We start from the raw sequence: 17,215 nt of genomic DNA, 5'->3' as shown, positions 1-17,215 counted from the left end.
TTATTGTCAAGAAGACAAAATACAGTATATACCTTCAAAGTTAATTGTTGAAATTATTAGCAACTGTTATCCCCTAGTTAATCCAGTGAGAATATCAACAAATGTATTGAAATGGCTTGCTGCTATCAAACATATAGTTTGGAAATGCAAAGAAATGTAAAATACAAGCATGATTGTATTTTTTGAGAACTCTAAATAAGACATTACATAAAAATTACAATTACTATGGTATCAAGTATATTAACCAATTTATGGCTTAATGCTAAGTTTGATTTAGGGGGAACAGTCACAACGAGTATTTCCTTTGGGATTTAGATAATAACTTAGCCAATGGTTAGTAATCTTATTTCTTACTTAACCACACCACTGCCATTGCAGAAGTCTGAATTGAAATATATTATGAAATTGGATTGTATGTACAAGACACATTTGTACATGGGTACACAGCAAAGAGAAAGAGAAAGGCAGGGTCCAGAAGGATTTGCCTAGCCTTGAGAAGAAGTTTTAGGCTTGATTTCTGCAGAGGACAGACTGGAAAGGGAGGCAAATACTAAATAGAAGACAGAGGCCAGGAAGGATGTCGGTGTTGCATCACCATCTGCCAAATCCATATTCACACACACCAAACAAGTTACTACATTTGTTTACACCTTAAAAGTCTGATGTTAAAAGGCTCCAGTAGTAAAAACTTGGTTGCTAGTTCATGGCCCTACTGGGAGCCAGAAGAACATTTATAAAGTGAGACCCAGGGGATGAAGTTAGGTCATTGAGGTGCCCTTGAAGGGGTATCAGGGCCCTGGTCCCTAGGTCTCTGCTTTCATCCACCTGCTCAGCCACACCCTCCCACTCACACACAGCCTTGTCCCAGGCCGAAGCATCAGGGCCGACCAGCTATAGCTAGAAAACTCTGAAACTGTGAAACAGGCATTTCTTCGTCTTGAGTTGTTCAGCTCAGGAATTTCGTCACTGTACCAGAAAGCTGGCAAATCCAAATTGCTTGTGTTTCCTCCTTCCCCTTTGGTAAAACGGTACCAAACTTCTCTTCTTGTCCATATGATATCGGAGTTAGACCTGTTTGAATCAGTGCTCCTTTAATGAAGTAAATTTATAAAGAGATGTGGTTTTCTTCCTTGTGAAAATAGTTACGAATGATTCAGAATTTTTTCCCAAATTTGAAATACTTAAGCTTGGCTTCCAACAATTAAGTACCTTAAGTATGCCCAAATCAATTAATAAAGTAAATTCTTGTCTATAAAAAATAGAGCCTGTCCTACTTAAGTGGGTGATGAAGTCTTCTGATAATAAAGAAAATTAAATTTATCCTTTTCCCTCCAGGAGAGGGTAAAATATTCACATGCAAATTAAATTCTTCTTTCTAATGTTTTAATTCAGGCGTTTATTTAACAAATATTATTGGGAATGGAATGTGAGTCCTTCTCTAATAGAACTTATAGCACATAGAAACAAGCAAATATATCAAAGGAGTTATCATTTGCCAAGGAAAGGGAACCAAATGATGGAAGGGATGAGAATAATTAAGGTGTGTTATGTTGGGTACCAACTCCCCAACATATATGTAATCAGTATGTACAGCAAACATGTAATAATAAAAAATGCGAAGCTGTATTTGCAAAACAGCTACCAGGATGCGAGGTGCTAAGAGACTATGAAAGAGGATTTGTCCTAATCAGAGAAGTTCAAGTAGGGCTTCCCCACGGAAGCCCTTGGGCTAAAGGATAAGAGGCATATATTTCCAGGAAAGAGCAAAAATAAGCAAAACCCCTGTGGCCCAAATGAGCAGAATATGTTGTGCCTTGGAAAGCAACAAAATAATTAAGAGGGGCGGAATGCCAACATTCTCAAATGTTGAAGAGACGCTGATCAGGATGAGGGCTAAAAATACCCATTTGGATTTGGAAAGCAGCAGATTAGTGGAGGTATTATAAGGCATTGTTACTAAAAATAATGGCATAAAAGTTAAATGGAAATGATTGTGGAGAAAACAGTTCAAAAAACAACTGTTGGGCCTGGACAAACCCACAAAGATGAACAAAGAATGTTGTTGCTGCAGGGGTATAGGGCATCAAGGATTTTTTGTTTTTAATGAGCTAAATATGACTGTGCTTGATAATATGGATAATAAAGCAAAGCAGAGACCCAGGTTTTCTAACATGTTTTCACTCTACTGTTAAAGAGCTATGCATTTTCTTATAGCAGGAAAAATCTTATTTAAATATCCACTGTATTCTTGAGTGTTGAAATGCAGCTTGTTTCAAGCAGCTAGCTCATTTGCATCTAAAAGTTAAACTAAATATCCAACCTAGTTTTAATACTTTTTGAATATTTTTCTGCTGATATAATAGCTTTGTATTAAATTCCAAACTGCAAAAAATTGTCTTCGTTGAAGAAAAAGGTCTCGTCATGCATTCATAAAATTAGATGATCTGTTTGCACTCAATGTAAGATATTTTTAGTAAACTGCCTGTTGTACTCTATATGATTTGGCTCATAATGAAGTGTAAATCTCATAATATTTCAGAACATCAACTGTTGTTAAGTCAGGTTTCATCATGAAGGAAAAAGATTGTCCCAGACACCAATTCATTATCCAGTTTATATTACAGCTTTGAAATTGTATAATTACATTTGATACTAGCCAAAAGGCCAAGAAGAACTGAAATTCTATAATTAATTAAGACTAAACATAAATATTCTGATCACACTGATCTGTACATACAATTTTCTTTACAAAAGGTAACTCTATGAATGATATGTTGCTTTCTAGTAAATGAATGGATTTTTATTACTTTAACATAGTAATAAATTAATTAAACTAAAATAGCACTAAAAATTTTTGGTTTTTTGCTTCCATCCCTGGGTTCTACCATTGATTCATTTATAGATCAACAATATTGAAAAAAAATTTTGCTGAGTATATACAGACTTTTTTCCTTTCCATTATTCCCTAAATGATACAGTGTAAGAACTAGTTACATGGCATTTAAATTTTATTAGTTATTTTAAGAAATTAAAGATGATTATAAAGTATATAGGAGGATACATGTATGTGATGTGCAAATACTATGCCATTATGTGTGAAGCACCCAGAGTACTAATGATCTTAACATGGACAAGTTCCCCAAGGACATCACATGATGGCTAAATCAATTGGTAAATTAGCTTAAAATAGTGATACAAGAAGGAAATTTATTTTGTAAAGGCTATTTTTTTATTTGCTGGCCTAGTGATAAGTCAGGACTCATTCTTAATTTACCTTCATTTTAATTAATTAGTCAGACAATTTATATCCCTGTTGTTTTCCCATTCATATTGTCAACTAATCCTCTGAAAACGGCTCATTCACTCAACCAATTTTACCTACCTCCTAGAAGGCACCAGGCCAGGCAGAAATTACAAGCATTCCTTGACCACAAAGAGTTTACAGAATGACAGTATTGTGTTTGTAAAACTGGAGAAATCTGGATGGTATATAGGACTTATAAAGTATACCCCAATCAGCCTAAGGAAAGCAAAGATAAAAAATATCAGAAAAGAGGTGATGGGTTAGCTTTAATATGTAATATATAATATTTAAGATTTTTATTCCTTAAGAGGGTCACTGTGCTATATGATCAGAATGCAGGTGGAATTTTAACTGAGGAAACTACTGAATCACTGGCAGAATGGCATTCGTGTAAGTGCCAATATGATACGAATACTGGGTGAAGAGAGCTGGAGGCCAGCAACTAGGCAGGTGGTTATATATGTAGGTGGGTACAGGTGACTCTGCACCCTTTGCAGCATGCAACTAAATTTGAATAATGCTCTTTAAGAGACAGAAGTTCTTTGAATTTCTTTAAATTTTTAATTAAAACTTTATGCAATTATGGTTTCATGTGCAGTTGTAGGAAATAATATAGAAACACACTGTGTATCCTTCATCCAGGTTTTTCCAGTTGTTTCTTTGCTTTTTGTGGCCCACTATTTTACCTATCTTGTTATGTGTTCTGTAAGCAATTAAAGTGTTTTATGTTGTTGGAAAGGGGAATCTCCTGTAAATATCTATTAAATATCTTGATTAATAATTTTTTACTATATATTTATTGACTTCCTGCTGTTGTAACAGTTATTGATAAGGATATTGAATTGAAGAGAGCCCAGAAATCACAATAATAGGGATAGCCTAGAAAAGAATAACACTAAAGGGAGAAATATCTGTCCTAAAGGCTCGTAGCCTATCTAATGATAATCTGAAATATGCAACTGTATTCCACAGGCAAAAATCAGACTGGATGCCCAAGCACAGAATGGGATTCCTTGAAGATGGCATACTAGCTGATCGTCAGCACTGGATATACGACATGGAACATAAAAAAGAGAAAAAGCTTGTGATAGGTATTAAAATAATAGATGCAAAGATAAATAGAGTGTGAGATGTAAGGACAATGAAGTTAGAATCACTTGCAGGTTCTTAACTTGGATGACTGTGTGGACGGAAGTAACATTAACAGAACAACTGAAGCACATTTTGCCAGAAAGAGTGGACCGCAAAGCATTCAATTCACGTCAACTTAAGTATAAATATGTACAGACCATCCAGGAATGTCTAATGATAGGATGATATTCCAAAGGTCTGATGTAGAAAAGGGGTTAGGAGCCTTGGTTTAATTAATAATACTCAACTCTACCTGCAAAGAAATCACCTAGGAAATACAAACAGAATGAGAAAAGAAGTCTAATAAATGCCACTGTCTAGGAGCAATGGAGAGTAACCAAGAGAGGGAAATGACATCCACCTACCAAAGAAGAGAGGATGGAAAGGAAAGTACAATTTAGTTCTCCAGTCTTTTGCTGAGTGCTTAATATGTGAAGTGCACTGCCCGGAAGCCTGGATTTTCTTATTCTTCCACTCGTCTCGATGTAAACAAGTTATTTCATTACAGTGTGATCAGCTTAGTGATATACATGCTCAGTGCGTAATAGAGAGATAGCAAAAGGCACTGAACGTAGCCTAAGACAGAAAAAATAAACTTTTAAGAGATGATAAAAGATAAGCAGCATCTTCCTTCCAGCATAATAACAAGCCAGGTAAGCAAAGACAAAGGGAAAGCGACATCAGGAAAAGGCACTGCACCGACAATAGCAAAGGTGAATAGACCTTAAAAGAGAAGACAAAATTCCCTAAACGGAACAGTCAGCAGAGCCAGCACTGCACCGACAATAGCAAAGGTGAATAGACCTTAAAAGAGAAGACAAAATTCCCTAAAGGGAACAGTCAGCAGAGCTGAATGCTACTGAAAAAGAAAATAAAATCAGATTGGAAAAGGCCCTTTGAGTTTTCCACTTATGAAGTGACCTCGGCTACGGCTACAGCAGCTTCTCTGAAGAGAAGGGGACAGAAAGCAGCCTACAATAAGATGAAGAGTGAATGAAGGAATGTGAAGTTTCATGATACCGCGGGATCACTTTGCAAGGAGTTTAATGAGGAAGAAAATACAGGCAGGACAGTTAGAATTTTCTCAAGGGCCTAAAAAGGCTTTGTTTTATGGTCAAAGAGAATTCAGGACATTTACAAGTTGCAGAAAAGAAAGTAGAATGAAGAAAAGGTTTCAAATGTAGTTTACTTTATTCACTCATTCACAAAACAAATATTTATAGAAACTATGCAGTGTTCATCAGTTCATCACGCCAACACAAACAACCAAACTCTCTTGACGGTGTTAGCATCATGTTTTAAGCAAACTTGGAAAACACAGAAAGTCAATGGTAAATAGCATAAAATTATATCTCAATTCTACAGTCAGCTTAAGTAGTTATAAATACTTACAATAGTAAATTCTGCTTTGTCACAATTCTACAAAAAAACTGCCACCGTTCAATATAAGCACACACTATTGAGATTTTGTTTGCTTCAGGGGGAATAGTTATCTCAGAAAGAATACCTATTCTGTTGCAAGGACTTTAGTAGTGAACAGATATGTTAATACTATCTTATGTTGTAGTGATTACAAATGACCAAGTGCATATCAACTCATAGCACATAATACAAGTAATGTGTTGTAGTGCATGATGGTTTAACATTCATCAAAGTTTGCCTAAATACGGTTGAGTATTCAGAGACAGATAAGCAGCCAGCTAACAACGATGGAACACAAAGGCGAAGGGACCAAGAGAAAGTTCTGATGCTAGAAATTAGCGTCTCATAGTTACTTTTTTTTTTTTGAGTCATTGAATCGAAGACTGTTAGCAGTGTAAAGTTCCTTGACATCATCTAATGCTTGTCTTCGTAAACCACACGTGAACTATTCTTCTTCACTTTCACCAAGTGATTTTGAGGGACTATATTACATGAAAGAGAACCTTCTGGGGTCAGGGATGCAGCTCAGCTGCACAGCCCCTGCCTGGCAAGTGTGAGGTTCTGAGTTTGATCACCAGCCCAAAGAGGGGAGCCTTCTGCTTCTACCCATTTGGCTACCATATAAATATTTAAATTGTTCTATTATTCCTAAATCTAACTCTATATTTCTGCGTGCTAGAAATAGTTAATTTATATGTGGCAATTCTTTAGATTGCAAAAGATACAATATATGCATGTTGGGCATATTGCTTTTAGTGTAACCCCTCCCACTTTCATTAGCTCTTGTATGTTATTTTCTTTCCATTCTGGCTCCCTTCTTTCAGGTGTTTTATAACTAGTTAATTTTTAATCTTCTCCATTTTACCAAACAAACTTTTAATTGTAAAAAAGTGAAGTTATAACACTGAATATGATGAGTATTTTTTAAAGTAATCCTACCAACAGCATATGTTTAAAGCATGGACAATTGTAATACTCAGGGATTTAATGCTATAAGCTACCAGCAGCTACATTTCTCCTATTTAATTTCTGAATTATGTTTCAATTTAAATATCTAATGTAAATATTTCTGCAGTTTTGTATTTTATTAGCCTTGCCCCAAATGTCCAGGATCATTCTGAATGATAATTTAGCAAACTGTCACATTGGTTATCTCTCCAAGATTTTGATCTCCTACAAATCTGATGGGTATGTCATTTAAGCCTTCACATAAGCATTGATAAAATGAAAGAGAATAGACATATAAGGAGATTTTCTACTACAAACTCAAAAACTTTATTCCAGGGTGACATTAACATATTTTAAAGAAATCTACAGTCTTCTCTCCTTTGTATGTAAAGTTCTTATCAAAAGCCTTGGGAAATATTTAGCTATAGTTAAGACAAAATATGTTTGGAAATCCAATAATTTTCTACAAATACAAGAAATGCAAATGAATGTTGCTTGTTTTATGATAACTATTTCCTTCTCAATGTCTCTGAAATTAGTATCAGTTTAGAGATCCTTTCTAGAAATCTAGAAGAGGTAGGAATTAAGCCTATTAATGTATGTTGTCCAGAATTTATTTTTTATTGACTTTGTCCTTCGATGTAATTGAAATAGCTTTTATTTCCTACATTTCTCTTTCTCTTCTGAAATCTACTTTTAACTCAAAGAAGATATAACTGTCTCCTATCTCCATCAAAATTTTACAGCTCCTACTCTAGAGACCTTCTGAAAACTTTTCAGTAAAGTATTATTTATATATGTGATATTATTTTTGTTTTCTTTATTTTGTTTTGTTTTTTGATACCAGGGATCGAAATCAGGACCATGCATTTGTGAGGCAGGTGGCAGAACCACTGAGCTAAATCCCCAGCCCCATTTTTATTTTCTTACCTCATATAAAACTGTAGTGTTCCCATGCAGGAGAGGTCCGTAGCAGATGTAGGAATGTCCAACAACCCAGCCTAAGTCAGAAGCTGCCCACCATACCTAAAAAATAGGAAGATAATAAAATGCATATATGTGTTAATCAGAAAAACTTCATGTGGTGTAAAACTAAAACCGTGGTTACCTCTCCAGGTTTAAGTCCATATATGGAAGACATCGTCCAGTTTAGCATTACAGCGTATCCCCCAGTGGGCCTGACCACACCCTAAAGGAGAGAAAATGTGAAGTTAAAATTAACTGAAAATGTGTAAAATATTTGCCATCTTTATACTATTTGAAAATTTCCAGGTTGAAAGTAAACACCAAACTACTTTGACTTTTATACAATTATTTGAATCATTTCTTTCACTTCTCCAACAATAAACCCATAATAATTTGTCCTGATCAATGTTATTTGTAAAATCCCTTTTCACATGACATCCTTGACTTTCTAAAGAAAACTTAGGGTTTCACAAAATTACACACAACAAATATTTTTTCTATGCTGAGACATATGACTCAACATAAAATTTTCAGATATGATGTCAGAAGGAAACAAATTAAGTGAGTAAAAAATTAAAATTTGACCATATGCCTAAAGTGTATTCAAGATATGGTCATCTATTTCCTAAGATGCTTAAAACATACTAGACTGCTTAGAGCAAACAAAGTCATAGTCTAAGAGCCCAGTTACAGTGATAAGTAGAGGTCATGCAAACACAGTACCAAAGTTGAACAACTCTTTAATGATGAATTCTGCAACTCTGAGAAGTGAATCTTGATAAGTTGGACCTTATGCTAACATATTTGCCTAATATTGAATTTGAAGTAAAAACTAGAGATTGTTAGGTGATTATTGTGCAGTTTTCACAAGTCAGTTTTCAACAGCTTTCCTCACTCAGTATTGTGAACATATTCAACTTCAATAACAAGTTATGAATTCAAGTTACAAGAGTCATCATAAATAAAAGCTGATGTTAAAATTAATAATTTCATTTACTGCTTTACCATGAAAAATTATCATTAGCCCAATAGGACAGAACCATATCAATATCCAGAATAAGCAGCAATAAGAAAGAAGTAAAGAAAGAGGGCTGGGGATTTAGCTCAGTGACACCTTGCCTGCCTTGTAAGTGCAAGGTCCTGAGTTTGATTGCCCCACATACACCATACTGAAAAAGAAGGAAGAAAGGAAGGAAGGAAGGAAGGAAGGAAGAAAAGGGAGGGAGAAAGAGAGAGAGAGAGAGAGAGAGAGAGAGAGAGAGAGTCACAATATACTCTCATGTATTTGAAGTACCTTTTAGTACAATGATTATTGCGGCCCTATATAAAATTCATATTAATTATTTTAAATAAAAGGGTAAAGAATGAATTTGCTACTAATTGTAGTTTATCTCTGTCCCTTTAAAACATATATGCAAATCAGAAGAATGGAAAAGAAATGGACTTTCTGTTAGTTAACAAGAATCACTGCTCTCCTCAAGTACCACAAATAAAACAGGTGTCAAGCTGTGAAACATTTTATCTGCTTGCAACAACACCTGGTCTCCTGGCAAATATCAGATGCAGCTTTGTTGGCATTTGAGAGCTATCCCCAGGTTCTATGACATGGTGAGCCTATATCTGGCTTTCTTGATCACCTTGGGAATATTACAAACCCTAAGTCCTCTGCCAGCAAGCTTGACACATGCTGTTCACCAAGTACACTGAGCAACTATTTTCCACTACAGTGTACCCCATTTTAGGAGCACTTTGTGGGCTGGGGATTTAGCTCAGTGGTTTGGTGGCCTGCCTTGCAAGTGCAAGGACCTGAGTTCAATCCCCGGTACCAAAAAAAAAAGAACACTTTGCTAATTATTTGGAAAGTCTTGTCCCATGGCCCAATAACTTGAGGAATTAGATATTAATCACTTCGAACAACTATTTTCTAGAAAATTGTATTTATTGGACAGAGGAGAAAAGTACAGTATTTTTTGTAGACAAAATACTGTATATATGTTATGGTAAGTAGCAAAATTTAATGTCAGTAGTGATTTAACTTAAACTGTTTTAAATTTTTTTCTAGCCACTTTACATGTCCATGCATTTACAGTGCATTTGTATTAACAATTCTAAAATTATTGTAATAGAATACATTTGTAGATTATATGATGCAGATGGTAAATGCATTTTCCTGGAAATGATGAAAAGAAATGAAAAAACTAAGTATACACTAAGCAGCAATTCAGTTGGAAAACCTATAAGATAAATTCACAGGTAAATTAACAAATTCCTATTTCTCTCTCAAATCAGTGTTTCTGCAAATGATGTTTACCAACATTGCTTTAAAATTCAATGAATACTTAAATCTATCTGACAAAAAATAAATAAATAAATAAATAAAAAGGTGAGACTTAAAAACTTAAGCAAGCCATGAATGAAAAAGTATGTAAAATTTTAAACCCCGAAAATTTATCTTTGTGTTAGGTATTGTCAGGGCCTTGAAAATCACCAAGCATATACTCTACCGCTTAGCTATACCCCAGTCTAATATTTAAAGTCTTTTGAGCAATATTGCTTTCTTCATCTTAGAATGTATTGCTTTTTATTTTGCTATGTCATGATATCAACCAAAAAGGTGAAATGTCAAAATAGTTAGAAGTTTTCATCAAAAATTTTCATCAAAAATAATAAAAATGGACTTGAAGTCATAATTTTTGTTTTCATTGGTCTTTACATTTCATTTTAATTTTTGAAAAGGATAAATATAAAAAAATCTTAGTTCAGCATCTTTTTACCATTAAATAATATAAACTTTAGATTGGCAGTCTGGTCTGGCCTCTAAAAATATACAGATGACACAATTTTTAAATTTCTGTGTGCTTCATATGGCATAGATAAAAACAGTACAGCTATGGTCAGTAGCAGTACTTACTGTCAGTAATAATTTAACTTAAAATGTTTAAAAATTTTCTATATAGATATTTTATAAGAAGTTTAAAAAAGAAAGATTAGAATTTAACATATTCTTTATTATAAATGTAAATTTTTGAATAGCATAAAAAAACAAACTTTTTTTTTGTTTGTAATCATATTTACCAGATAATGATAATTCCAATGCAAGGGAGAAATCTATTTACCTCATGAAAACATGTCTTTTTAAAAATTATATTTAATAAAGAAAACTAATCACAAACAAAAGGACACTGTTGTGACTGTAGACAAGTTCTCGCTGTGTTGCCTAAGCTCGCCTGAACTCCTGGCCTCAACTAATCCTCCTGCTTCAGCCTCTAGAGTAGCCAGAACTACATACACACCATGCCAGGCTCTAAAAGTAGCACTTTTAAAGTATATCTGAAATCTGAGGCATGGAGTAAAAGTATTTATTCATCACAAATGCTTACCCCTAAAAAACAAGCTCCTTGTATTTTAGTTTTAAATCTCTGCTATACATTCTATATGTACTTACATTCTTCTTACTTTATATTCTTATATACCTTAAAAGTAAAAACATCAAGTAATCAAATATTCCAAGAAATCTTTGTATTTTGCCAATATACTGTTCCTGAGGTGTTTTGTTATGCTTTGTGTTTTTTTCTGTAGGATCAGCCACAATCCAGACACAGGTGGGAATAACATGCTGAGTTCCAAATGAAAACATGAAAATTAATTCTATCTCAGCAATGGGAAATAAGATGATGTAAGGGTCCACTTTCTTTTCGACAGTTTAGAATGTACACAGTATGCTAAAAAGTCATTCTCTACAGGAAAAAATAATTATTACTGGTCACCCAGGAATGGAACCAGAATTGCCACAGAGAGTTCTTTAAGAAACCCAGCTGCCTTTAAAGGCAAAGAAAAGCTACAAAATATTATACATGAAGCCATTAAAGTAAAACAGAAAATTTCACTTCATGAAACTTCAAGAAAACAATTGGAACTATAGGTACTGATAAGCAAGAGAAGGGAAGACCGAGGTATAGAGTAAAATAAGATCTGGGCACACTTCATTCTAAAAGGGATGTGTGTATGTCTGTGTATGTGTGTGTGTGTGTGTGTGTGTGTGCGAGTGTGTGTCTGTGTGTGTAAATCTGGATGGCAAATCTTAGAATTCCAAGGCCAAAAATGATTGGCGTATACTGTAAGACTTTATACTATGTTGAGCCTCTCTCTCACTTAAGTTATAAAACACTTATACATGTTTTATTCATATATATATATGTGTGCTTGCATGTATGCACATTTACTTCAACCCAGTCTGACTAGCTGAGGAAAAAAGCAAAAGAGATAGGAAATATATATCATACTTGATGCAAAAAAATCCATGCCAGCTGTAATGGCACACACCTGTAATCCCAGTACTCAAAAACCTGAGACAGGTGGATTGCTATAAATATGACGCTAGCCTGGGCTATATAGTGAGATCTAGGCCAGCCTGAAATACATGAGAACCTGTTTCAACAATCAATCAAACAAACAAGCAAATAAATTAGAAATCTAATACCAAAGGATGGTTGGAGTTAGAGAATAATGAGAAAAATAGTTGTGATTTACACAAAAATTCTGCACACCAATGATAGTCTTGTCATGATAATGACTATTGGCATCACTCCCTCTGTCTAGAATGAGTTCCCAGTCCTTCCCAGAATATGATTAGTTCCTACTTACACCCACAAGACACTGTCTTAGCACTGCCTCCCCTGGGCACATGCCTCACCTCTCAGTCAGCAAGCTGCGCACAAGCATTTTGCCATACACAATGGCAGCCATTCTCCCAGCTGTTCTTTCCCAGCTTAAATATCCTTTGCTAATCAGTCAGAAGGTCTTTTCCCATGGCTTACTAAATTGAGGAATTAGACAGCAATCGCTTTGCGAATTTATTTTTTCTAGAAAATATCATGTATTGTGCAGACGATAAAAAATATAGCTTCTTTTGTGGACTACATGTTGTTCCTTTCCCTTTGCAGGTAGCAATACCTGTGGTGTTGTGTGTTTCTCCCTTCTGTCCCTCAGTCCCGAGGGACAGCCAACCTCATCAGAGCATTGGTGTCACCAGCCCATCTTGGACCTGCTCCGCCTCTCAGTGCTGCGAGGCTAACACCTTTGTATCTTCAGTGCCATGTCTGGGGTAGAATAGGCATTTCATGCATTTGTTGACTGAGTGAATGAACAGTGGTGTGAAGAAACTCTAGTGGGAACAATGCAATTCTTAAAAAAAGACCTTTCTTTGTTCAGGAGAAACCCTTGAAATTTGTTGAATTTAGTGCATCATTTTAGGAGAAATGGAATGATTCCGTCTGGGCTATTTTATCTAATATAAAATCTCTTGCTGTAAGTTTTTGGGTGACTCTGAAACTATTTCTGTGGAAGATACTTTCAACAACTGTATAATTTTTTATTGATCTGAACAGCTGGAACAAAGATGTAGCAAGTTCTGCATTTTAACTGCAAGAATTGTACCACACATTAAAAATAAAGTAAAAAATTCACACACACCCCTCTCCCTTACACACATGAACACACACACACACACACACACACACACACACACACATTTCTTTTTTTCCTAGAGCAGAGAATAAGAATAAAATCTAATAACAAGTAGAAATAAAAGTTATATAAGTTGTAGAAATGCACAAAGAACAAAAAGCCGTATCTGTCACCTCCCTGTTATACCTTCCTTTCAATACTCTCTTGTGTTCTCCTATTCGCCTTTGCCACTGGATTTATTTATTTTTGCTGTTATTGGTGTCCCTCCATGATACCAAGCTGGAAGGTAATAAATATGACCATTGCTAAATCTCCCCTTCCCAAAAGAACTCTCCATGCAAATGAAGAATTTTTATTGTCTAGGGCCTCAAGATACACTGAATACAGGTACCAAATCAATACAGGATAGAAGTCCACAACACAACAAAAATGTATGAAAAGTAGCTTAGTGGAGATTGTTAGGGTATTTGTAATTAAGAGTTTAACCTGTCATACAGCAACCTGATAACTCCACAGTGGGGAGATGCTAAGATGCAAATATATATGCAGATTTCCCCCCAGAAGGACTCCCTTATAGCTGTCTTATATGTGCCTATAAACAATAAGCATTTTAAACAGAGTATTTATATGCGCTCGCAATATTGTTTTCCTCGTGTATGTCAAAGAGATCAAGAAAACAAACTGTGATGCTACAAAGTGTACTTAGCTACTGCGCATGTGCTCATCCTTCCTGTCCTTGCATTCTGGAGATAGCAATATTAAAATTCATATATTAATCATTCTTGTTAGAGCTACAAAAATGAGGTGAGAATTGTATGAATAAAGAAGTCTGAAGAGCTAACTGGAGTAGTTAGAGATGATTCAAGTATTCTGAGGATCTGCTAGAGTCACATTTTGTGACTAGTCAGTGAAACAGCAGAACCAAAGCAGTGTGATGATGGACTCTAAGACCTCTCATGATATGTGTAAGTCGATTAAAATAAGTAGCAAAAAGTTCAGTTGGCAAAATATAACTCCAAAACAATTCTAGTTCTTAAGTTAAATGGAGTGGAGAAAGGTGTGTCTGAGGGCCACTGAGAAGCCCTTATCTTACCTTGTGGTTCTGCAGGTCATACTTTGTAAAACCCATTCACGCCTGTGACTTCAATGCCAGCCCTCTACCATGACACACAAAGGTCTGAGCACCAGCCCCAGTTGTACTTCTTGGGCTCAGACTCTCACTTCCCCTGCTAACTGGGCATCTCCAGGCAGTGGAGATAAATCATCCTTGATATGGCTCTCTTAGCCCCAAACCATCCTCCTCTATTTCTCTTGTAGTAAATATTCAAAATCACCTCTCTGTTTTCTCAGGTGCCAATTCTTGCACTCCTCCTTTGTCACTCCTAACCTTCAGCCAAATCCAATTCCTCCCCATTAAATGTAAAAGGGAAACCCTAAACTAAACAGCCCTCCAAGCAACCTCCTTGCCTCTTTGTGTCTCATTACCCATCTCCCTAAAAATGGACTCACAGTCTGTCTTGCCATCCCTTATGCACATGCACATTTCCTCCAGACTAGACTGGATTAGTGGGACTGTGGTTTACGTCTAGTTTTATCTCTTCTCACATAGAATGAGGACTGAGCCAAATTCAATGTAAATGGGGAAATTTCCAAATAATTAAAGCCATCTCCAATTCACTGGTATTTACTCTTTGGTAAGATATATTAGGAGGAAAATGAGAGAGGATGAAAGAAACATCAAAGGATCTTCAGTTTGGGTACTGAAAGAAATCCAGAAACAAACTTCTTGACTAAGAGAACCGGGTTTTGTAATCCTAGCACTTGGGAGGCTGAGGCAGGAGGATCACTGTGAGTTCCAGACAAGTCTAGGCTACATAGTGAGTTCCAGGTCAGTCTCAACTACATAGTGAGACCCTGTCTCAAAAAACCAAAAACCAAAAAACAACAACAACAAAAAAAGAGAACTGGGTTAGCTTAAAAAAGGGGGGGGCTTCCTGCCTTCCTTATTTGGAATCACCATTTTCAAACTTAATGGTCTGTTTTTTACTTTTATTCTATTTCTTCTACATTGGATGCATCAGCTTCCAATTGCTGATGATCCCTTCTCCTTTTATCCAGGTCCCAATTCAGGTTCCAGGGAATTTCAAAGCAATTTAAAGTCTTGAGATGAAACAAACGTTTTATAAGATTTCCTGAGATATTTAAGAAGGTAAAATTGTTATTTGATTTTTTTATATATATTTTAAATATAAGTTATACTATGTTTTCAGATGCAGCATTTCCTCTCATTTTAATACTTTTAGAGTGTATTTCATTTACTGAGTTTTCTTTCTTATATATTTACTTATAGTGTTGGGGCTGGAACCCCAGGGCACTCTTTATAACAGAGCTACATATCCAGAATTTTTTTTTTTAAGAGACAGAGTCTCCCTAAGTTGCCTTAGCAGGATTCAAACTTGCAAGTCTCCTGACTCAGCGTACCTTAATGCTGGGTAAAATTGTGCATAAACCACAGTGCCTGGCCCCTTTTTTATTTTATTGTCAAATGTTAACTTGAACACCATGTGGTGGGTGAATGGCAAAATCTGGTAGGTGAAAATTGTATCAGAAAAATGCATGGATTGTTTAAAGAAACAAATCTCAGCCTTCAGCATAGCAAATATTTAGTAACTAAAGGACTAGAATTCTATCGATCACAACACCTCAGTTAAAACAAGTACCTTTATGTATTTGTTTATATTCATTTATACATTGAAGAAACTTTACTGACTCCCAACTCCATACAAAACATGATGGCAGAACAAAATGTAATAAAAGGATCTCTAGCCATGGTGAGGTCATATTCCCTTGTCAAAGATTTTCTTTTCAATAAGCAAATTTCAATGGAATGTCTTCAACTTCCTTTTAAAACTATATTAACTTTTAAAGTAACTAAAATTAAGAAAATACATTTTCAGAATTCTGATGCTCCAGAAATCTAATAATAATAGGTATTCTGTTCACAGTGATGCAAATGATTGTGAAATTCTCTTCCTCTAGTGAAATGCTATGATTCAACAAGTACTGAATCGTCTAATAAAGATGAGTAAGAAAAATTATACTTGTGAAGTTATATAAAGAAACAATATCATTTGGAATACCAGGCAAAGGTAGTATTTATTGATACCTGAAACATTTATGAATACTGATGCTTTTAACTTTGCTTTGCACCTTTCATACTAAGCAGATTTAAAACTGTTGTGTACTGGCTGGGCTTGGTGGCACATGCCTGTAGTCCCAGTACTCGAGAGGCTGAGGCAGAATGATTGCCACCAATTCATGGGCAAACTTGGCTACATAGTGAGTTCAGGGCCAACCTGAACTGCATAGTTAGAACCTGTCTCAAAACAAACAAACAAAAAACCCTATTGACTACCTTCCACATTTTAAATTTAACAGTTCAATACTCTGGATAAATAGCTATTATTCAAATTCTCAAGAACAATTCTCAAATGCAATTATGGCAAAGAATCAAATTCTCCTAGATCAAAAATCATTCCATAATAAGGAAGCTACATCTCAATTTTTAAAAATAATTTAATCTCATTTAGAATTCATGCTTTTTTGTCCCGACTTTGATCCCCATTGCTGCAAAAGTAGATACATAAATTAAACACAAAATTAAACACATGCTTAGAATAAATTTCTTTATGCTATAACCTATGTCTAAGCATCAAGGTGCAATCGGTGAGCATTACAAGTCAGTAATGAGATATTCTCGGTGCGAAGGAAATGCATTCTTATAGATAGTTATCCCTAAGAGTGTGCATACCTTAGGCAACCCAGTTGTTCCAGATGTGTAAAGAATATACAGAGGGTGCTCTGAGAGCACAGGAACACAATCGTGTGACTGGGCTTTTGCCATTTCTTTGTCCCAATCAAGATCGCGACCTGGAACCAAAGGAACCTCCTCCTACACAACAAATTACAGAAAACATG

The 17,215-nt window shown here is 35.3% G+C and overlaps 1 protein-coding gene across 2 annotated transcripts in view; it reads right to left on the bottom strand.

The window, feature by feature from the left end:
* The window catches only part of Acss3 (acyl-CoA synthetase short chain family member 3), a 145,378-nt gene that overhangs the window by 68,027 nt on the left and 60,136 nt on the right, over positions 1 to 17,215 (bottom strand). For both annotated transcript variants that reach the window (XM_019210574.2, XM_019210575.2), the window contains 2 exons: positions 7,914 to 7,994; positions 7,736 to 7,831 (listed from right to left, as the gene is read on the bottom strand). In XM_019210574.2, the coding sequence (XP_019066119.1) occupies positions 7,736 to 7,831; positions 7,914 to 7,994 (177 nt within the window). The remainder of the gene's footprint in view (positions 1 to 7,735; positions 7,832 to 7,913; positions 7,995 to 17,215) is intronic.

Source organism: Fukomys damarensis, unplaced genomic scaffold (assembly GCF_012274545.1).
Source record: "Fukomys damarensis isolate Sample0158 unplaced genomic scaffold, DMR_v1.0_HiC HiC_scaffold_15, whole genome shotgun sequence".
Lineage (NCBI taxonomy): Eukaryota > Metazoa > Chordata > Mammalia > Rodentia > Bathyergidae > Fukomys > Fukomys damarensis.
The sequence above is the reverse complement of the archived record's forward strand: the minus strand, read 5'-3'. Positions and strand labels throughout refer to the sequence as shown.